Source organism: Carcharodon carcharias, chromosome 7, assembly GCF_017639515.1.
Source record: "Carcharodon carcharias isolate sCarCar2 chromosome 7, sCarCar2.pri, whole genome shotgun sequence".
Lineage (NCBI taxonomy): Eukaryota > Metazoa > Chordata > Chondrichthyes > Lamniformes > Lamnidae > Carcharodon > Carcharodon carcharias.
This window is the reverse complement of record NC_054473.1, coordinates 174,456,038-174,479,084: the sequence shown is the minus strand read 5'-3', so window position 1 is coordinate 174,479,084 and position 23,047 is coordinate 174,456,038. Positions and strand designations below refer to the sequence as shown.

Below are 23,047 nucleotides of genomic sequence, written 5' to 3'. Positions count from 1 at the left end.
GCTTATGCTGTTTGGCAGGCAAATAGTCCTGTGTTATAGTTTCACCAGGTTGACACCTCATTTTTAGGTATGTCTGGTGCTGCTCCTGGCATGCCCTCCTGCACTCTTCATTGAACCTGGGTTGATCCACTGGCTTGATGGTAATGGTAGAGCGGGGGATAGGCCGGGCCATGAGACTACAGATGGTGTTTGAGTACAATTCTGCTGCTGCTGATGGCCCACAGCACCTTATGGATGCCCAGTCTTGAGTTGCTAGATCTGTTTGAAATCTATCCCATTTAGCACGGTGGTAGTGCCACACAACACGATGAAGGGTATCCTCAATGTGAAGGCTGGACTTCGTCTCCACAACGACTGTGCGGTGGTCACTCCTACTGACACTGTACAGAGCCAGGGAAAAGTTGTGGGGGTTGGGGGGTGGAGAGGGAAAGGAAAGATGGAAGTGGAAGATTTGTCATGGACACCACCTGATCACAGACCTTCCCCTTTGTTTTTCTTCCTTCCCCTCCCCATCCCCACCAATACCAGTTTCCCCTCCTCTAAAATTCCATAACCTCTAACACCTTCCAGTTCTAATGCAAGGTCAATGACCTGAAACATGAACTCAGATCCTCTCTCTGCACAGACACTGGCTGATCTGCTGAGTGTCATTTTCTGGCATCCCTGGACAAGCATTGGCTACCCATGAAGCACAGACTTGAGTGGTTATACCAAGACGGTGCCTCACAGGGTCACCACAGTGGAGAGTTGGGGTGTACAAGACGACTTCACTCACTGTCCTCGGGAAGACCCACGCACCAAACCCCTTGAGTTTTGCAGGCCATCAACCTTAAAATATCTGATAGTTTTATTTTGACAAGGCTCCGGGAATGCAGCTGCCAGTGGCTGACCACCATTGTAAAAGCAGCTTTCACTTAATCTACTTGGATTTACAGATCTTACACATTTTATAGGCAAGCTGCTGTTTCACTACAGGCCTCTCCTCTAATGTCGTGCCTTGGTCTGCCACTAGAAGGTGCTTGAGGCCTACACAGGGACGTTTCCCCTCAAGTTCTCCTTTCCCCCTGTTGGTGAGCACATGTCATTCCCTGAGATGTACTGAGGACAGGAACTAGGTGAGAAAACAAGTCGATTCAGTAGCAGAGCCATTGCCACAGTGGAAAGCTGCCTTGCTCTCACTCTTGAGCTGCACAAGCCGTTAAATAACATTGAATTGCACAGCACAGAAACAGGCCCTTTGACCCACAAACTCTATGTAATTTTTTTTTATGCACCACCTGCGCTTCCTCCCATTTTATTGTGCCTTACCTTATCATCACACTGCAGGCACCTCAAGGAAATAGAGCATGTAAAGCTCCGATGGGCCAGGATGAAGTCTGAAGCAAAATTAAATATTTGAAAGGTAGAAAATGTGGAGGGCTATGGGGAAAGAGCAGGGGAATGAGGCTCATCGGATAGCTCCTTCAAAGAGATGGCACAGGCACGATGGGCCGAATAGCCTTCTTCTGTGTTGTATCCTAAGAACATAAGAAGGAGCAGGAGTAGACCGCACAGCCCGTTGTGTCTGCTCCGCCATTCAATACAATCATGGCTGATTTTGGGCTTCAACTCCATTTTCCCGTTCATTCCCTATGTCCCTTAATTCACTGAGAGACCAGAAATCTGTCTATCCTGGCCTTAAATGTATTCAACGATGGAGCATCCACAACCCTCGTATCATTCTATGATATCCTCCTATTCTTTTCTGACTCATGTATTTACCTAGTTTCCACAGTTTCATAATTTAAAAATTAGGGGTCTTCCATTTAACACTGAGATCGGGAGAGTTTTCTTCTCCCAGAGGGTCGTTAGTCTGTGGAATTCTGTTAGAACCATAGAAGGACCATAGAACCATAGACTACAGCACAGAAAATAGGCCATTCAGCCCTTCTAGTCTGTGCTGAAATATTATCCCACTAGTCCCATTGACCTGCACCTAGTCCATAACCCTCCAGACCTCTCCCATCCACGTATCTATCTAATTTATTCTTAAAACTTAAGAGTAAGCCCGCATTTACCACATCAGATGATAGCTCGTTCCACACTCTCACCACCCTCTGAGTGAAGAAGTTCCCCCTAATGTTCCCCCTAAACCTTTCCCCTTTCACCCTAAAGCCATGTCCTCTTGTGTTTATTTCTTCTAATCTAAGTGGAAAGAGCCTACTCACATTTACTCTGTCTATACCCCTCATAATTTGTAAACTTCTATCATATCTCCCCTCATTCTTCTACGCTCCAAGGAATAAAGTCCTAACCTGTTTAATCTTTCCCTGTAACTCAACTCCTTAAGACCCGGCGACATCCTTGTAAATCTTCTCTGCACTCTCTCAATCTTACTGATATCCTTCCTATAGTTAGGCGACCAGAACTGCACAGAATACTCCAAAGTTGGCCTCACCGATGTCTTATACAACTTCACCATAACATCCCAACTCCTATATTCAATACTTTGATTTATGAAGGCCAGTATGCCAAAAGCTTTCTTTACAACCTTGTCTACCTGTGAAGCCACTTTCAGGGAACTATGTAACTGAATTCCCAGATCCCTTTGTTCCTCCACACTCCTCAGTGCCCTACCATTTACTGTGTATGTCCTACCTTGGTTTGACCTTCCAAAATGTAACACCTCACACTTTTCCGCATTAAATTCCATCTGCCATTTTCTGGCCCATTTTTCCAGTTGGTCCAGATCTCTTTGCAAGCTTTGAAAGCTTGCAAGAGAGCAGTAGAGGCTGGGTCATTGAACATATTCTTGGCTGAGTTAGACAGGTTTTTGATCAACAAGTGAGTCCAAGGTTATGAGGGAGAGCAGGCAGGAAAGTGGTGTTGAGACCATAATCAGATCAAATGGCCTTCTCCTGCTCTTAACTTTTGTGTTCCTCCCTTAAATGCATCTATCCTTTTCATTTTAAAATCCTCCCTTGATAGCTAGTTCCACATATTCCAACCACTCTCTGGTTAAAGGAGTTTCTCCTGAGTTCATAGTCACTAATAAATCGAACAATCTTATATATATGACACCCCATAAGTGGAAATATCTTTTCCATATCTACCCTATTGAACCCTTTCATAATTTGAAAGACCTCTATGATGCCACCTCTCAGTCTTCACATTTCTAGAGAGGACAATGGTGGTCTTTTCTTGGGCTTTGAATTCTGAATGTCAGTGAAAGCCATTCAGAAGCAGAATGTGAAAGTAGAGCACGGAGCCATCTACTCCTGAACATACATAGTGGATGTAGAATAAAACAACAACTTCCTTTTATGTAGTGTCATTATCATTGTAAAGGGAGAAGATGGTGGCATAGTGGTAATGTCACTGGACTAGTAATCCAGAGGCCCTGACTAATGCTGTGGGTACATGGGTTCAAATTTAAATTCAATTGATAAAACCTGGAATATAAAGCTAGTCTCGGTAATGGTGACCATGACATTGATTGTTGTAAAAACTCATCTGGTTCACTAATGTCCTATAGGAAAAAAAATCTGCCAACCTTACCTGGTCTGACCTACATGTAATTCCAGTAATGTGGTTGACTCTTAACTGCCTCTGAAATGGCCTATCGCAAGCCACTCAGTTTAAGGGCAATGAGGGATGGGACTCTCATTTGAATATATCCAGTGACTATTATGTGTATCATCATTATATTGAAACACCTCAGAGTGCAACATGATCGATGTAGACAAGTTAAATACCATTGCACTTTCTGTAACGACCATTTTGAAACATTTTCAATCTTCCTTTGATTGTATTGAAGCACCTCAGAGCGCAACATGATCCAGGTAGAAAACTTGAATATCATTGCACTCTCTGATGGCCATTTAAAAATTTTTTGTAATGCCCTTTCAGGATAAAGTATATTTTTGCAAAAAAAAAATGCTGGCCATACCAGTGACGCCCACATCCCATGAAAGAATAAAGAAAAATAAATCGTAAAACATCACAAGGTGCTTCACAGGAGTGTATCGCAAAAAATTGACAGCTAGCCAGATAGCGAGACTTCAGGGCAGATGATAAAAAGCTTGGTCAAAGAGCTGAGTTTTAAGGAGTGTCTCAAAGGAGGAGATGTTCAGGGAGAGAATTCCAGTGTTTAGTGCATTGACAGCTGAAGGCACATGCAGCCACCAGTGATGGAGCAAAGAGTGTGGGGGAGGTGCAAAAGGCTAGAGCTGGAGGAGTGTAGGTATCCAGGAGGGCTTAGGGCTGGAGGAGGTTACAGAGACAGGGATCTGTAATAAATCTCAGTGCAACATCTCAATCTTTCTTAAGTAGTCCTTCACTGTAAATTCTAAGCATGAAGGCAGGGCTGGGAGGAGGAAGAGAAAGGAGAGAACATCAAAGAAGCATCTTAGGATGAAACGCTCCAGCTGTTTGAGCCATTTGGCAACGTGTTTAGAAGTCAGGGTGGCAGTGCGGCAGACTTGAGTACGCAGGCCTGGCTTCAAAAGTAAACAAAGTTTAACAGGGCACCAGCCTGCTGCTGTGGTTATCAGCAGGTACAGTCACACAGCAGCAATTCTCCAACCCCAACCACAGTCACAGGAGACATAGGCAATAGCTTTCTTCCGGGAAGGGTGACAAATGCCGGTGAAAAGCAGACAAATGATATGTCCTGGGTAATGCCTGTAAATCACTCTTGACTCACAGCATTGTGGGGAAGGCTCATAATTCTCCAGCCCTGTCAAGTGAGAAGGTGCATTAGCTGAGATTAACGGACCCCAGGCAAGCAAACAGGCTGGGTAAGGAGCAGCGAGATGTCGGAGCCACAGGCGACTGCAACCCTCTGCTGTTTATTAACCGGGGAGCTTGGAGGGGGGCAGCTAGAGCAGCGACAAGAAACCAAACAAGGAGAGGAGACGAATTGTGCAGGACTGAAATCTTTTAAAAGGGAGCATCTATGATCTGCAGTGACAGATTGAAATTTAAGAGACTATCTATGGAGGGTTTGAGGCTGTGACAAGATAAATTGGGGTTACAGCTTTAAACATATTCCATATGGCTGCCAGGTCATTTTAAGCCACTGAAACTAATTAATTTTCCTTAGCAAGGACAGCTCCTGAGCATGTCTCACGCTGCAAGCACTCAGTTGTGGATTGATGCGGGGCAATTAAATGTGTTCCAGATTCTCCAGCAGGTTTTACTTTGGAGCTCACTCCTTGATGAAGTCAGTGCCTTTGGAAATGCAGCATCTTAAAGAGGCTTGTGGTGGTGGTGGGGAAGGATTTTCAGTCCCTACCTAAGTCACAGCAGCCGCTTACTGAAAGAACTGAGCTAGGAAGCTGCATACGTAGCCTGCCAGAAAACTCTGTGCTGCTGATCATCCTCAGTTTACCGTTTCATTTATTTAATAATAAAAAATAACAGACTACAACAAGAACTTGGATTTGTATAGCCCCTTCACCTTGTAAAAAAAACACCCCAAGGCGCGTCACAGCAGGGTTATCAAACAACAATTGACACCGCATAAGGTGATGTTGGGACAGCTGAGTGTGGACAAGGCTTGGTCAAGAGGTAGGTTTCAAGGAGTGCCATAAGGTAGGGGAGGGAGTTTGAGAGGCAGTGTCAAATTCTGTTTGAGAGTTGCTTCTGTGAAGCTTGACACCATCCAGGACAAAGTAGCCCATTTACCACCTTAAACATCCAGTCCCTCCACCATCGACTCACAGTGGCAGTCGTGTGTATCATCTGCAAAATGCACTGTAGCAACTCACCAAGACTCCTTCGACAGCACCTTCCAAACAAGCGACCTCTACCACATGAAAGGATAAGCGCAGCAGATGCATGGGAACACTACCGCCTGCAAGCTCCCCGTCAAGGCACACACCATCCTGACTTGGAAATATATTGCCATTCCTTCACTGTCACTGGGTCAAAATCCTGGAACTCCTTTCCAAACAGCACTGTGGGTGTACCTACACCACCTGGGCTGCAGCGGTTCAAGGCAGCAGCTCAGCACCACCTTCTCAAGGGCAATTAGGAATGGGCAATAAATGCTGGCTTTGTCAGCGATGTCCACATCCCATGAATGAATAAATTTTTTAAAAGCACCTTGCGGCATTTTACTATGTTATAGGCACTACATACAGTAGAATTTCTGTTCTCCAGGGCTCTGCCAACCGGAATTCTCTATTAACCGGAATTCTGGGATCAGGGCTGTTTTTTGATTGGAGATGTCAAACTCACTGGTAATAGTTATCAACGGTTTGTCCTCACTCCAGTCTCAGCCTCCACTGCTCTGCAGCACCATCTCCCATTGACGCTGCGTACTCAACTTGCACGGTCCCGCCCATACCTCTCATTAAGCCTCAGTACCCACAAGGTCATCCTGGTGCTTTCTCATTGGACGAAAGCTCGGACCTGACCTTACATCTCTGTTAACCGGCATGTTTGATTAACCGACGCCTCCCGCTCCCGGAACAGGCCAGAAAACAGAGATTTTCCTGTCGATTGAAAGACTTGCTGTCGCTTGAACATGAGATAATCCTGTGTGAAGCTTTTTTTATATTAAAAACGTCATATCAATACAAGATATTATCAGTCACTTCAGTGTATGTTGGGCCAGTATTATAGTGAAGCCAATGGCCGAGCTGATATATTTTGTTGCCTGTATAACAACAATGATTGCACTTTTTAAACCAATCATCCCTTGGGCTTGGGAGATAATAAAGTGTCAGATAAATGCAAGTCTTTTTTTCTGTTATTTTTCACACCAGTACTCATTGTGTGACTTCATGTCCAGCACATTTTTCTCCTTGCTTATCTCTATTTGACACTCTGCCTGCAGGTCTCTCTGCTATCTTCCCTCAATTTCCATTTCCTCTCCTGACTATTTTGTGCGCCTGCAACAGTTCTGCATTACCCTTCCAAACAGTTTCAGGTCCTGTTCCCTCTTGAAACTTGGGTTTATTCGCCAGCAGCGGGAAAAGACTTTCTTGTTCTTTATGACTCATTGATTGATCAATATTGAAGATTTGTAGATGTGAGTTCACACTCTTTGCTGAGAACCTCACATTGTGTCAGCGCGCACAAGGATTCAAAAGTGGATGATGACTCACAATCTCAGCAGATAACTACACAAGTGGTTTGAGGCTGAGGAGGTCAGTTGAATATTTCACAACCTGAGATTGATGGATTTTTGTTCAGCAAGGGGTATAAGGGTTTTGGAACTAAGGTAGATAAATGGTGTAGGTGGACAGATCTGCCATGATCCAGTTGAATGGAGGAACAGGCTTGAGGGTCTGAATGGCCTACTCCTGTTCCTGTGGCACCCACGATTCTACATTACACCTGGTGACACAGGTGGTCCTTTGGTCACCACTTGGTTACTGACAGCCCCTTGACCGATAAGGCAGGGGCAATAACCTACTTCTGCCATTACTAATCTGTGACTGGTTACTCGGAGTCTGAGTCATTAATCCAGGGTGACTTCCTCTCTCTGTGGGGAAGGGACCACCACTGCATGGTTTGACTGAGATGGATAATTCAGCATTCTATGGACGGGGAGGCCTATTGCCTTTGTAGTCCACTCTGCTGCGTTGTCACCTGCTGTGCCCACATCACACCTTTAAGTGATCGAGTTTGCTGCTTTTTTTGGCAAGCTTTCTGCAAGTATAGTAACTTGAGGGAAGCCAAATAACTTTTCATTTTACACTCACCCTGTAAGTTTGAAAGTGCAGGTGCAACAGGTGGAATGATGCTCATGGATAAGTATGTTGAGATGAGGTGAGTTAGTCATGCTTAGTGTAACCAAATAAGGTAGGCCAGATACAAATGAAATAATGGATGGTGTACCAGATCTTGTCTTTTCATGTGTTTTCATGTGGGCAGTGTTGGCAAGGCCACTTTTATTATCCATCCCTAGCTGCCCTCATTGTGCATTGTGGCAGCATATTTATACAACTGAGTGGTTTGTAAGGCCATTTCAGGTGGCATTAAGGGTCAATCCTCACCTGGTCTGGCCTACATGTGACTCCAGACCCACAGCAATGTGTTTGACTCTGAAATGCACTCTGAAATGGCCCAGCAAGCCACTCAGTTGTATCAAACTGCTACAAAAAAAGGAATGAAATCAGGCAGACCATCCAGCATTGACCGAGGCACCGGAACCGACAACTGCAAATTCAGCTGTCAACCCTACAAAGTCTTCCTCACTAGCATTTGGGGGCTTGTGCCAAAATTGGGAGAGCTGTCCCACAGACTAGTCAAGCAACAGCCTGACATAGTCATCTTCATGGAATCATATCTTACTGATGATGTCCCAGACACCACCATCACCATCCCAGGGTATGTCCTGTCCCACCAGCAGGACAGACCCAGCAGAGGTGGTGGCACAGTGGTACACAGTTAGGAGGGAGTTGCCCTGGGAGTCCTCAACATCGACTCCAGACCCCATGAAGTCTCACGGCATCAGGTCAAACATGGGCAAGGAAGCTTACTGCTGATTACCACATACAGCCTTCCCTCAGCTGATGAATCAGTGCTCCTCCATGTTGAACACCACTTGGATGAAGCACTGAGGGTTCCAAGGGCATAGAATGTACTCTGGGAATAAATCAATGTACATCACCAGTGGCTCGGTAGCACCACTACTAACCAAGCTGGCGGAGTCCTAAAGGATGTAGCTGCTAGACCAGGTCTGCGTTAGGTGATGAGATAACCAACAAGAGGGAAAAATATATACTTGACCTCATCCTCACTAACCTGCCTAATGCAGATGCATGTGTCCATGACAGTATCGGTAGGAGTGACCATCGCACAATCGTTGTGGAGATGAAGTCCTGCCTTCACATTGAGGATGCCCTTCATCGTGTTGTGTGGCACTATCACCGTGCTAAATGGGATAGATTTTGAACAGATCTAGCAACTCAAGACTGGGCATCCATGAGGTTCTGTGGGCCATCAGCAGCCACAGAATTGTACTCGAACACAACCTGTAACCTCATGGCCCAGCATATCCCCCACTCTACCATTACCATCAAGCTAGGGGCTCATACCTGGTTCAATGAAGAGTGCAGGAGAGCATGCCAGAAGCAGTACTAGGCATACCAAAAAATGACATGTCAACCTGGTGAAGTTATAACACAGGTCTATTTGCATGCCAAACAGCATAAGCAGCAAGTGATAGACAGACCTAAACGTCCCACAACCAACGGATCAGATCTAAGCTCTGCAGTCATTCTATATCCATTGATGAATGGTGGTGGACAATTAAACAACTCACTGGAGGAGGAGGCTCTACAAATATCCCCATCCTCAATGATGGGAGAGCCCAATACATAGTGCAGAAAATGTGGCTGAAGCACTTGCTACAATCTTCAGCCCGAAGTGCTGAGTGGATGATCCATCTCAGCCTCCTCAGGAGGTTCCCAACATCACAGATGCCAGTCTTAGCCAATTCCAATCACTCCATGTGATATCAAGAAACACCTGAAAGCACTGGATAGTGCAAAGCCCACTTGATTAGCACTCCTTTCACAAACATTCACTCCCACTACCACCGACACACAGTAGCAGCAGTGTGTACCATCTACAAGATGCACTGCAGGAATTCAACAAGGCTCCTTCGACAGCAACTTTCAAACTCACAACCACTACCATCTAGAAGGACAAGGGAGCAGATAGATGGGAACACCCCCACCTGGAAGTTCCCGTCCATGTCACTCACTATCCTGACTTAGAATTATGTCGCTGTTCCTTCACTTTCACTGGTTCAAAATCCTGGAACTCCGTCCCCATCAGCACTGTGGGTGTACCTACATCACAGGGACTGCAGCAGTTCAAGAAGGCAGCTCACCACCGCCTTCTCAAGGGCAACTAGGGATGGGCAATAAATGCTGGCCCAGCCAGCGAAGCCCACATCCTGTGAATGAATTTTTAAAATCACATAACGTGGATTAGAATCTCATGGAGGACAGATCAGGTGGAGGTGGCAACTGCCCTGAAGTCCACTAGTCACCCAGTTGAGTTTTATTTTTTACCATCCCCTCCCCTGCCTTCAGTCCTGGCCCACAAATGAACTGACTGAATCCAGTTTCACAACTTGCCTTCAGGGTTAGCTGCCCTGTACCATAAACTACAATAGTGCCATACTTTGGGAGGAGAGTAAATTAGAGGGAAGCTTTGCTTTTATTGGTGCCAGGAAACCTTTTGCAAAGCTGACCGGCACTTTTCACAGCTCTACAAAATGAGTTTAATTGTGAAGTTGAAAACTCCCAAGCGCATGATTGGCAAACTAGGAATTTGGTCCCTTGCTAAATACAGAAAAAGTCGGATACTTGCCCACCGTTTGTGGGAATGTGAAATATTTGGCTCCATGTTGTGTTAACTGATTGGAGTGGCATTGGTTAGCAGAGGTAAAATGTTTCTGTTATGGGGGTTAAGCAATGGTGTTATTTGCACTAACACCACTAAAGCCCTGAGGAGAAAGCCTTTCCTCCGCTCTTGTCCAATGCAGTTCTCCCTCATCTATATAGACAGCTGGGCTGAGAGATAGAAGCACAGTGAGAGTTCTCATCTTCAGTTGAGGCCATATGATAACACCAGTGTTTCATTCCAACCAGGGCTGTTTTCAGTTAGAGAGGGGAGCAGGAACTCTGCAATAACCAATGAGAATGTAATTGCTGCTTTCACACATAAAACTGGATTGTGGTAGCTTGCTGAAGGCCAGGGGACTTGTTTATTTTTTTCTTTGCTGAAGAACAAATGGTTCAGTCACATTGTTCCAATACTGCAGTGGGCAGTTTGGGCCTCTCCCCAAATTGAGATACTGTACTATATTACTGACTGGCCGGGGCGGTGGTGGGGGGGACTTCAACTTTATTTCCTGTTGCTGCAGACGTCCATGTCCCGCCAATCTCAACTGAGCCATGAAGCACTAGCTTGAAAGAGAGGACCCAGGATGACCTGTGCACAGACTACCCCCACCCAATTCACTCTGCTCGACCCAGTCACTAATGGCAGCCAAACTCAGAGCTGTGTACTAACTCCAACATCATGGGATGGAGGGGGAGGGAGGTGGTGGGGAATGAGAAAGGATTGTTTAAAAATTGAGGATTTGAGAAAAGAAATTCAAACAATACAAAACTGAGCCAAAAAACACGTGTCAGTCACTGACCGGGAGGCACAGAAACAAATCCTGGAGCAGAGCGAAATTCTTTCAACAAAATGTTTACTTTACTCCCTGATTCAATACCCTGCTAGCAAAGCTGTCAGCAGTCTCACCTTTCAAAGCCCACGATTTTGCTAATGGTTCATTTATTACATTCTCCTATTTTACATTAAAGGAAGAATTTCAGATTTTGAGCTAATGGAGTTACATAATGGAGGCCATTCAGCTCATCCTGTCCATGGTGGAAATGGTTGTGGGGAGCGACAAAATCAAAGGCTTTTCATTACTGACACAGTCCCTGCAGTTTCCTGTCAGCTGCTGTTGTCCGACATGCTGAAGGCTCAATCAATCACAGGCTTGTGGAAGCAACAATAGTGACAATTTGACAGCAAAATTGGCTGCCCTTTTGGAGGCCCTCCACTTGTCGTCTGTCATTGGTTCTTGTGGCCCTGCAAGAATGAAGGCCCACTGAGGATGATCAGCCTGTCTTTCTTTGCCAACGCCCACCAACAAACAGCATGATCGCACCCATTTTGCAATGACTGTTGGAGAACTGCCTTCACCAGGTTCCGGGCAGCAGAGATGCAGAGCTGTGCCAGCTGCTGGTAAGGATGCCTGCAGCTACCATGCAGTGTCGGTGTCCTGACCAATATTTATCCATAATCAACATCAATGAAACAGATTATTACTGTGATCATTATCACATTGCTATTTGGGGGATCTTGCTGTGTGCAAATTGGCTGCAGTGTTTCCGACATTATAAGAGTGACTACACTTCAAGAGTCCCCTTCATCGGCCATAAAGCGCAGTGGGATGTCCTTGACCACCCTGCCAACATTACAGAACTTACAGGGAACTGAACCCAAAGTCCTGGAGGCAGTATTTTGTTGCTTTTCTCCAGTTTCTGTTTACTATTAGAGGAGATGAAGTTTTGGATTCATCAATCAAAGCTACAAATGCTGCGTGTGATATCAAACTTCACAACGACAGATTGGCAAATGGGGAAACCAGGAGACTGCTTGAAGATTTGAGATGGCACCTCTGCTCTCTTTATTACCTCAGGTCATCAGTCTCAGCTACAGAATGGTCCAGCGAATATGACTGGAAAAAAACTGTGAAAGGCTTTGGAAAATTTCAATTACAGTTAAGATTCATTTTGAGGAGGCTGTCAGCTGCAGCTCAATTGATAACCCCCTTGCCTCTTGAGTTTAAAGGTTGTGGGTTCAAGTCTCGCTCCAGAGACTTGAGTAGAAAATCATGACTGATGCTCCAATGCTTTGTTGAGGTACCGTCTTTCAAATGAACCATTAAATTGAGGCCCGTCTGCCCTCTCATTTTGATGTAAAAGATCCCATGGTACTATTTTAAAGAAGAATACTTCTCTCCAGTGTCCTGGCCAGTACTTAACCTGCAACCAGCATCACACGCAAAGGAAAAACAGATTATATGGTCCTTATTGCATTGCTTTTTGTGGGAGTTTGTTGGGCACAAATTGGTTGCTGCGTTTCCTGCCTCATAATGGTGACTAAATTTTCAAAATGTGCTTCATTGACTGTGGAGGCCTGTCCTGTGGTTGCAGAAAATGCTATAAAGTGCAAGTCTTTTTACGCAGCAGTAAGGAGTCTGGTTGGCTTTCGAGAGAATGTTTTCAATTTGTACTTAGGTGCTTGTGAAGATGGGTACAAACCACATTGAATAATAGATGGGAGTTCTGTCCTGCCTGAACTCTCCCTATGTTCCAGGGGCCGGAGATCTGAAGTGTAGGAATGGCCTCAAACACTTAAAAAGGCCATCATTTATATAAGCCCCTTGTCACAAACTCAAAGCATTTAACAGCCGATTAAGTACTGTTGAAGTGTAGTCACTGTTGTGAGGTAGGAAACACTGCAGCCAAGTTGTGCACAGCAAGCTCCCACAAGCAGCAATATGATAAGGACCAGGTAATTGTTTTTTTACTGATGTTGGTTGAGGGATAAATGTTGGCTAGGGTGCTGAAGAGAAATCCCCTGCTTTTCTTTAAATAGTGCTGTGGGATCTTTTACATCCATCTCAGTGGGCACATAAGGCCTTGAGTTAACGTCCAACATGAAAGGCGGCACCACCGACAGCGCAGCACTCCCTCAGTGGTGCACTTGAGTTTCAGTCTGGATTTTGTTCTGACGTTTCTGGAGTGGAACTTGAACTCGCCATCTTCTGATATAAAGGTGTAGATTTAGGGGAGAAGTGTTCTGTGTACTATTTTGCAACATTCAGCCCTGCAAGTTCCCCTGTTCAATGGGTAAATTCCTCCTTTGCTGGGGAGTGAATGGGCTGTGGCAATAGCTGATTGAAAGGATTCAGCTAATTGCATTGAATCTGCAAAATTTCAGTCCTTTTTTAATTACTTTATTATTTTTTGCTGGCACTTAGCTACTTGTGAGACTTTATGTCTGTTGTTCAATTATTTTATACCCTGTGCACCGCCAATCCCGCTTAGACTCCATCAGGAGTACTGTGCTCAATTTAATGCACCGTACCTCAGGAAGGATATAGTAGTTTAGAGGGAGTGCAGGATAGATTCATCAGAATGATACTGGGGCTAAAAGAGTTAAGTTATCAGGACACGTTGTCTCGACTAGATTTATATTTCCTCGGGTATAGAGTCTTATTGAGGCGCTTAAGATGGTTAAAGATTTTGATAGGGAGAAACTATATCCTCTGATGGGGCAAGTCCAGAACAAAGGAACATAACCTTAAAATTGGGCCTAGGCTGTTCAGAGGTGATGCCAGAAAGCACTTCTCAATACAAAGTGTAGTGGAAATCGAACTCACTGTGCCAACAAAAGCTGTTTAGGCTGAGGTTCAGTTGAAAATGTCATAACTGAGATCAATGATTTTTGTTATGTAGGAATATTAAAGGTTACTGAATGAAGGTGGATGAATGGAGTTAAGCAACAGGTGAGCCATGAACTAACTGAATGGCAGAACAGGTTTGAGGGACTGAATGGCCTTCTCCTATCCCTGTGTCCCTAATGGTTTTCCGAGTGGAAACCTCCTTTATCTGGATTCTGTGGAAGAAGAGGGAGAAGACTGTGTGGATTCAGGCTGTATGAGAGGACTCACCCATTGTGGCCCTCAAACCAGCACCAACAGAAACAAAAGGACCAGAGCTCTCTTTAGCAAGCAGAGAGTGCATGATATAAAAACAAAAAAACTGCGGATGCTGGAAATCCAAAACAAAAACAGAATTACCTGGAAAAACTCAGCAGGTCTGGCAGCATCGGCGGAGAAGAAAAGAGTTGACGTTTCGAGTCCTCATGACCCTTCGACAAAACTTGAGTTCGAGTCGAAGAAAGAGTTGAAATATAAGCTGGTTTAAGGTGTGTGGGGGGGGCGGAGAGAGAAAGAGAGAGAGAGCAGTGGAGGGGGGGGTGTGGTTGTAGGGACAAACAAGCAGTGATAGAAGCAGATCATCAAAAGATGTCAACAACAATAGAACAAAAAAACACATAGGTGTTAAAGTTGGTGATATTATCTAAACTAATGTGCTTATTAAGAATGGATGGTAGGGCACTCAAGGTATAGCTCTAGTGGGGGTGGAGGGAGCATAAAAGATTTTAAAATATTTAAAAATAATGGAAATAGGTGGGAAAAGAAAAATCTATATAATTTATTGGAAAAAAAGGAAGGGGGAAACAGAATGGTGGTGGGGATGGAGGAGGGAGCTCAAGACCTAAAGTTGTTGAATTCAATATTCAGTCCGGAAGGTTGTAAAGTGCCTAGTTGGAAGATGAGGTGTTGTTCCTCCAGTTTGCGTTGGGCTTCACTGGAACAATGCAGCAAGCCAAGGACGGACATGTGGGCAAGAGAGCAGGGTGGAGTGTTAAAATGGCAAGCGACAGGGAGGTTTGGGTCATTCTTGCGGACAGACCGCAGGTGTTCTGCAAAGCGGTCGCCCAGTTTACGTTTGGTCTCTCTAATGTAGAGGAGACCACATTGGGAGCAACGAATGCAGTAGACTGCATGATGCCTGGTGAACCATAAAATTGGCCACCCTCTTGGAGGCACTCCACACATCGTCTGTCATTGCTTCTTGTGGCCTTGCAGGAACAAAGGCCTACTGAAGATGATCAACCTGTCTTTCTTTGCCAACGCCCATGTCATGAATAGATATTAATATCTATAATGTTATTGGAAATTATTTTTTAAAATAGAGTTCTAGTGGGGTCTGTGTCTATGTGTGTGTCTTAACTGGATTAAAGCCAGCTAGTCTGGGTGCTTTGATGTATCGTAGTTTTGAGATGTTAATTAGGTAAACGTAAGGAGGGTAGATGGTAAAGTAAATTTGTATTTGTTAAAAGAAACCATTCAAGACTGACACTTCCCCTTTAATTGGCCCTTCCCTTTAAAATTTCGCTTGCATGCACGTCTTCATTCCCAGCATTAGCATGCTCCCTGTCTCAATCTGCACCTGAAGCTCTGCTACCACCACCTGGAAGTTCCCTTTCAAGCCACACACCATCCTGACTTGGAAATATGTTGCTGTTTCTTCACTGTCACTGGGTCAAAATCCTGAAACTCCTTCCCTAACAGCACTGTGGGTGTACCTACACCATGTGGACTGCAGTAGTTCAAGAAGACAGCTCACCACCACCTTCTCAGGGGTAATTAGGGATGGGTCTAGCCAGCGACGCTCACATCCCATGAATTAATAAAATAAACCAAGTTAACTTCAAAAGCCATCATCAGCCAGTCCAAGCTGTAACGTTGTGCTTTTCACATTGGATTGTTCTCGTGCTGCCACTGTAGCACTGTAACTGTCAGGAGAGGAAGAGACTGTGATGTCAGTGTTATATGGTTTAGCCTGTGTACGAAGTCAAAGTTCCATTTTCTATTAGTGTTTTTTTAAACTCCACATTACCACCATAAACACTGATGGAAAACACAGCTGAGCTGTAAATTGCTAGGTTCACATTATCAAAACCACTGCATGCCTGCCACTTGCCCTGGTCTGTCTGGTGAGAACCTCTCACTTCACAAGTATGCATTGGGTGGCTCACTGTAATTTGTGCATCACCCTTTGGGTTGATTCATTTCACCACACAGTCTTCAGAGCTAGGCTCCTGTCCCCTGACACAGTCTTGCGGAACTCGTTTATGATTTGAATCAGCAGCAAAGGTTAGTTGTAGCACACTAAATAGTGACCCAGTGGGGGGGATGGAGGGGAGAGTTTTCCATCTCTTGAGTTGAGTTTGGTTAATTCTTAGTTGAGCCATTAGATGGAGAAGGAAACCCAAGGGCCAAGTGACTCAAATCTGTGTTGAGTGGGGACAGGACGAGGCTAACACTGTCCTCCCCATCCACAGTGTGGAGATTGTACCGTGCATGTAACATCCATTGGAAAATCAGACAAGGGATAAGTGTTTGACTCAAGTGGACAAGAAAGTCCTATGTTCAAACATTGATCTGTGCTGGGTTACCTCATCTGAAATGGTGCAGTGTTCAGGCAGGGCGTCACAATCGGCCTCAGAGGCCCATGACTAGGGTGAGGAAACCAAGGCAGGCTTCCCACTCCCAATCACCATCCAGCAATGCCTCCTGGAAGTGTGTGTGCTTGGTATGAGGTTGAGGGCGAGGCTGGGCTGCAATGTATTCTGCAGAGCAGGCTCCTGGCATGCCAGAGAACATGACTTGCGCCAGTGGAATATGCACCAATGTGGAGTCGCTGGCTTCGGGAGAGAGAGAGATAGGGAAGAAAATGTATAGGAATGAAAATGTATAATGAAGAAATGGAGAAGCTAACCTGCTTTAATGGTGTTGGACAGTGGGCAGTCAGTGTTCCGGCTGCACACGGGCTTGAAATGAAACCTGGATTGCACGTTGTTATGCATTTCAAGTGAAGAGGGAGGGGGAGTGGCTAGGGGAACAGCAGCCTTCACTTCTAATTGCAAACAGATTAAAACCTTCCTCCTTTCCACTTTCATAACAGGACTCATCTTCACCGCTTCACCTTTCCAGTTTGAACAAGAAACAGGCGGCATTGAGCTCTCCTCCGGGCAGAGGGGAGATTTCGGAGGAGATTGAGCAGGTCACCACGGACACAGTCCCGGCACACTCGCCTCAGCTAACGGTGGATGCGGGGAGTTTGGAGCACGAAACCACAAGTGGGTGAACTTTTGCTACTTCCTGACAGTGAGAATTTTTAAAAAAAATGCACAGTCAAATCTCATTAACAAGTCAGAATCTGGAGATGTTGTGCTTGTTATCAGCATTTGCTGTTCAACAGCTGTTGCATGGAGGTACCTTAAGGAACAATGAACTTTGAACCCTTGTGAACTAGGTTGATGTATAACACAGCAGAGATGCCTACAGAGGACATATATAGCCTAAGGTTTAGCTACTTCACAGCTTTTACATGCTGAATAATACATGTTTCCCTATAGGCAGCTATACGGCTTCTAATATTAGTCAGTTTGGTTTGGGGTTTGATCATTTGTATTCCTGTCTTTTGTATTCTCTCCCTTTTGCTTGCTTCACATAATGTCCCTTTCTCCAGCCCAGATGGCATGTTTGGTTTGGTCAGTGTGCATTTCTCCACAGTCCAGTGCTGGTGCCCCTTTGTGACAAGCAGTGATTCAGATAACCTTGAGGTCAGTGGTTAGAGAATTACATTGTATGTGGGATGCCTGGCTTTTATTCTGCCGGTCCCACCAACCAATCGGATGCCAGCGAATGTCATCCAGTATCGCCTCCGATGCACAGTAAAACTTGGCTGACGAGGGCTCCAAATCCTGGATTCACGCTGGCATTGGACTTACTCATTAGCTGGTATGGTGGTGTTGGCCATTTTAAAACTCGGTCCGGAGCTGTGTTACATTGTTCCTATGGTTATGTGCAAAATGTTTGACTCGTGTGCTTAAATCAATGGCTTAGGACTTTGCTGCAGATTGTTGTGGTATCATGGTACAATGCGTAAGTGAGGTTACGGGGACTGCGTGTAACACTAGTTTTACACCTGCACAATGTTAGTCCCCATTAAGTCATTGTGAGTAACATTGGGCAGAATGAAAAATCAGTATTCCATCTGCATGTGTCCAGATGGGTGGAGACAGGTCGAAATTATTCTCCTATATCAAGGTCACAGCATCCAGGACTGGGTTACTTTGAGATCTGATAATTCTCCATGAGAACAGATTGCAAAATACCTAAAGGTGCTTCTGCATTAATTCCACGTTTCGGGAGAGTGAAGTCAGATCGATACTTTATGTTGTCCTGCGCCTCTTAAGGCAGATTTGATTCTGGAGGCTTCCATTTTCAGAGTTGACCTCCCCCAGCGGATTTACAAGAGAGTGGAGCCACAGGAAAGTGTGAGATAGTGAAATCGCCTTTCAAGGAGCAAAGGCAGAAATAACAAAAAGAGTTTAGGCAGGCCCAGAAGGAGACTTTGGCTAGTCCAATTCCTCAGTACCTTTGTGTTGTATGCAATTTTGCAACACAGAGCATGTTGGTGCGTGGAACTAGTCCACTCTGCAAGCAAGCTGATGAGGCTGTGGTTCCAATGGCAGGTCAGGGGACTCAAGAAGAAATGAGCCTTTGCTTCTTTTGGCCGAATAGAGATCAGTTTGCTTTAAGGAGGACCACCTACTGACTGTGAGAGAACCCGGCCTCTTCATTTGATGAGACTTGGGGGAAAGTAATGTCCTGGTAATGGTACATGGCAGGAAAGGGGATCTACAAGTGAGAACGTTTTCCAAAGTGGCTAAAATTGAAGAAAATAAAGACTTCGCCGGACAGGGATTGTTCTCCTTGGAGAAGAGAAGGTTAAGAGGAAACATAGAAATATAGAAACTAGGAGCAGGAGTAGGCCATTTGGCCCTTCGAGCCTGCTCCGCCATTCATTATAATCATGGCTGATCATCCAACTCAATAGCCTGCTCCCGCTTTCTCCCCATAGCCTTTGATCCCTTTCACCCCAAGAGCTATATCTAACTCCTTCTTGAAAGCATAAAATGTTTTGGTCTCAGCTACTTTCTGTGGTAACAAATTCCACAGGCTCACCACTCTCTGGGTGAAGAAATTTCTCCTCATCTCAGTCTTAAATGGTCTACCCCATATCCTCAGACAGTGACCCCTGGTTCTGGACTCCCCCACCATCGGGAACATCCTTCCTGCATCTACCCTGTCTAGTCCTGTTAGAATTTTATAGGTTTCTATGAGATCCCCCCTCATTCTTCTGAACTCCAGCGAATATAATCCTATTCGACTCAATCTCTCCTCATATGTCAGTCCCAACATCCCAGCAATCAGTCTGGTAAACCTTCGCTGCCCTCCCTCTTTAGCAAGAATATCCTTCCTCAGATAAGGAGACCAAAACTGCACACAATATTCCAGGTGTAGTCTCACCAAGGCCCTGTACAATTGCAGCAAGATATCCCTGTTCCTGTACTCGAATCCTCTTGCTATGAAGGCCAACATACCACTTGCCTTCTTTACCGCCTGCTGTACTGCATGCTTACCTTCAGCGACTGGTGTACAAGGACACCCAGGTCTCGTTGCACATTCCCCTCTCTTAATTTATAGCCATTCAGATAATCTGCCTTCTTGTTTTTGCTACCAAAATGGATAACCTCACATTTATCTACATTATACTGCAACTGCCATGCATCTGTCCACTCACTCAGCTTGTCTAAATCACACTGAAGCATCTCTGCATCCTCCTCAAAGCTCACCCTCCCACCCAGCTTTGTGTCATCTGCAAATTTGGAGATATTACATTTAATTCCCTCATCTAAATCATTAATATATATATTGTGAATAAGTGGGGTCCCAGCACCAATCCCTGCAGTACCCCACTAGTCACTGCCTGCCATTCAGAAAAAGACCCGTTTATTCCTACTCTTTGTTTCCTGTCTGCCAACCAGTTTTCTATCCATCTTAATATGCTACCCCCAATCCCATGGGCTTTAATTTTACAGGAGATTTGATACTGGATCAAAATCATGTTGCTTAAGAGAAACTGATTCCAGTGGCTAACCAGAGGACTCACATTTAAGATGATTGGCAAAAAATCTAGAGTTGAGAAAACCTTTTTATTTATGCAGCGAGTTATTATGGTCTGCCTGAAAGGGTGGTGGAAGCAAATTCAACAGTAACTTTCAAAAGAGCATTAGATAAATACCGAAAGGGAAAATAATTACAGGACTAAGGGGAAAGAACAGAGACATGTGATTTCTTGGATAGATCTACTGAATGGCCTCTTTCTGTGCTGTCTCAAATTCTATGAATGCCATTGTAAATAGCATAGCAGTTCTGGATAAGATTAGTTAATTATTTTTAAACTGGGAATTCAAACACAGCAAAGATGAGCAATTGATAAAAGAGGTAACTAGAATGTATGCGATTATTATAGCAATTGCAAATTGTGACTACGACGGATAAAACAAATGTGTAAACAATTCTCTGAATGAATCACTTGTATTACCGTAAACAGTCTTATTCATGTACAGTTAGTGTTACTTTTGCTTTTTTAACATAGTTTCTTCTCAGCTTTGCAATCTGGATTTTTAATTACCTCAATGCTTGCTAAAATGGCAATAATATTCATGAAGACAATCACATGGTATATTTGATGATATTTTTTGCTCAGGCATTTCTGTTTCTTCACCCCCCACAAAATATGTAAGAACTGTTGTTGGCTGTGTCTAAATGTCTTAACTCAATGCAAGGATGTACTCCGTAGGCCAAAATCTCACCAGGGTCACTTGGCTCCTGACCTCATTAGATCCTTGGTCCAAACATGGATAAACGAGCTGAACTCCAGAGGTGAGGTGAGAGTGACTGCCTTTGACATCAAGGCAACATTTGACCGAGTGTGATATCAAAGAGCCCTGGCAAGTCAATGGGAATCAGGAAAACTTTCCACTGGTTGGAGTCATACCTAGCACAAAGGAAGATGATTGTGGTTGTTGGAGGAAAATTAGCTCAGTTCCAGGACATCACTGCAGGAGTTCCTCAGGGTAATGTCCTAGGCCCAAACATCTTCAGCTGTTTTATAAATGACCTTCCCTCTATCATAAGGTCAGAAGTGGGGATGTTCGCTGATGATTGCACGATGTTCAGCACCATTTGTGACTCCTCAGATACTGAAGCAGTCCATGTCTAGATGCAGCAAGATGTGGATAATATTAACGTTTGGGCTAATAAGTGGCAAGTAACATTCACCATGCAAGTACCAGACAATGACCATCTTCTACATGAGAGAATCTAATTATCACACCTTGACATTCAATAACATTACCATCGCTGAATTCCTTACTTTCAATGTCCCGGGGGGTTACCGTTGGCCAAACTGAACGGGACTAGCTATATGAATACTGTTGCTGCAAGATCAGGTCAGAGGCTGGGAACATTGAATAGAAACAATGTGCAAGGGTATGGGGAAAAGGCAGGGCAATGACAGTGGGTCATAATGCTCATTTGGAGAGCCGGTGCAGACACGATGGGCTGAATGGCTCCTTCTGTCCCATTAAAATTCTGTGATTCCTCCAAACCGGCAACCTCTACCACCTAGAAAGCAGCAGGCACTTGGGAACACCACCACCTGCAAGTTCCCCATCAAGCCACACACCATCCTGACTTGGAACTATATCATAGTTATTTCACTTTTGTGGGATCAAAATCCTGGAACTTCCTCTCTGACAGCACAGTGGGTGTGCCTACATCACATGGACTGCAGCGGTTCAAGAAGGCGGCTCACCACCATCTTCTCAAGGGCAATTAGGGATGGGCAATAAATGCTGGTCTCGTCAGCGAAGCCCACATCCCATGAAATAATAAAGAAAATAAAGTGTTCACAGCGCAGAAACTGACCAATTTGGCCTAACAGATCATTGACCGTGTTGATGCTCCATACTAGCCTTCTCCCACCTACTGCAGGCCGCAACATGGAATTCCCTGTAGGCCTTGCTCAGATGTGTCCAATCCTTTTGTCTTTGTGGGTTGGTTTAGACCCCTGCAGACCACACATGATTTACGAGCCCATTTTCCCTTTAATCTACACAAAGCTCATGCCGCTGATACAGGTCCTGCCATGTGATTTAGGCTTTCTCCCTCAATGAGGAAATAATGATGACTCAGCATTTTACAAACTTGCAGACTTACAGAATCAAATGGGGCAAACCAACAACCAAGAAGCACAAATAAAACACACAGCTCCTTGTACTGCAAAGGGTTAAAGGTTACCTACTGGGCCATTGAGGGAGGTCACTAAATGGTTATTTCAGCGGAGGAGCAATTGACAATGTCATTGTGTCACCAATCATAGTCATTACATGTCTCTGTTTATAAGCATTACAGCCATTTCACAATGTCTTGTCAGATGACTTGTTTAGATCCACTGAGAAGCTGGCATTTTCAATTCCTTCAGGGAGTTCTTGTTCAATGTTGAGGTACTTGGGCAGCAAATTGCACTGGCTGTAATATTAGAAATTCATGGGAAACCTAACTTAACGATGCCACATTGAAATAAAGCTCCGAGTATTCATTCAAAATCGAGAATGTGTACATAAAAACTTGCTCTGAGACCAATTGCCTGAGAATGTGAATAACTGTTTGCTGTCCACTCCCTGCACATTTGGTCAGATGTCCAGCCCCACATGTTGACACTGTATGAGTCCAGCTAAAAACCTGACTAGAGCAGTTTACTTTGTTCACCTTGGCAGAGGGCCTTCTGTGGACATTGCTTGTGATGTCCTGGCAATGGTGGTAGCAATGGTGATAACCATAGCACTGTTGATAGGTGTTAGATCCAAATCATGAACAAAGTGAACGTCTGTGAGAGAAAGAGAGAAATCTTCATTCTCTCCATTTGGTGAAGGGCTCCTGTGTTGCTTCAAAGCATCAGACTCAAGCCCCCCTTGAGCT

At 44.7% G+C, this 23,047-nt stretch overlaps 1 protein-coding gene across 3 annotated transcripts in view; it reads left to right on the top strand.

Moving 5' to 3' along the window:
- Nucleotides 1-23,047, top strand: part of gse1 (Gse1 coiled-coil protein) — a 604,225-nt gene that overhangs the window by 260,412 nt on the left and 320,766 nt on the right. For all 3 annotated transcript variants that reach the window (XM_041190844.1, XM_041190843.1, XM_041190845.1), the window contains exon 2: nt 17,115-17,289. In XM_041190844.1, the coding sequence (XP_041046778.1) occupies nt 17,115-17,289 (175 nt within the window). The remainder of the gene's footprint in view (nt 1-17,114; nt 17,290-23,047) is intronic.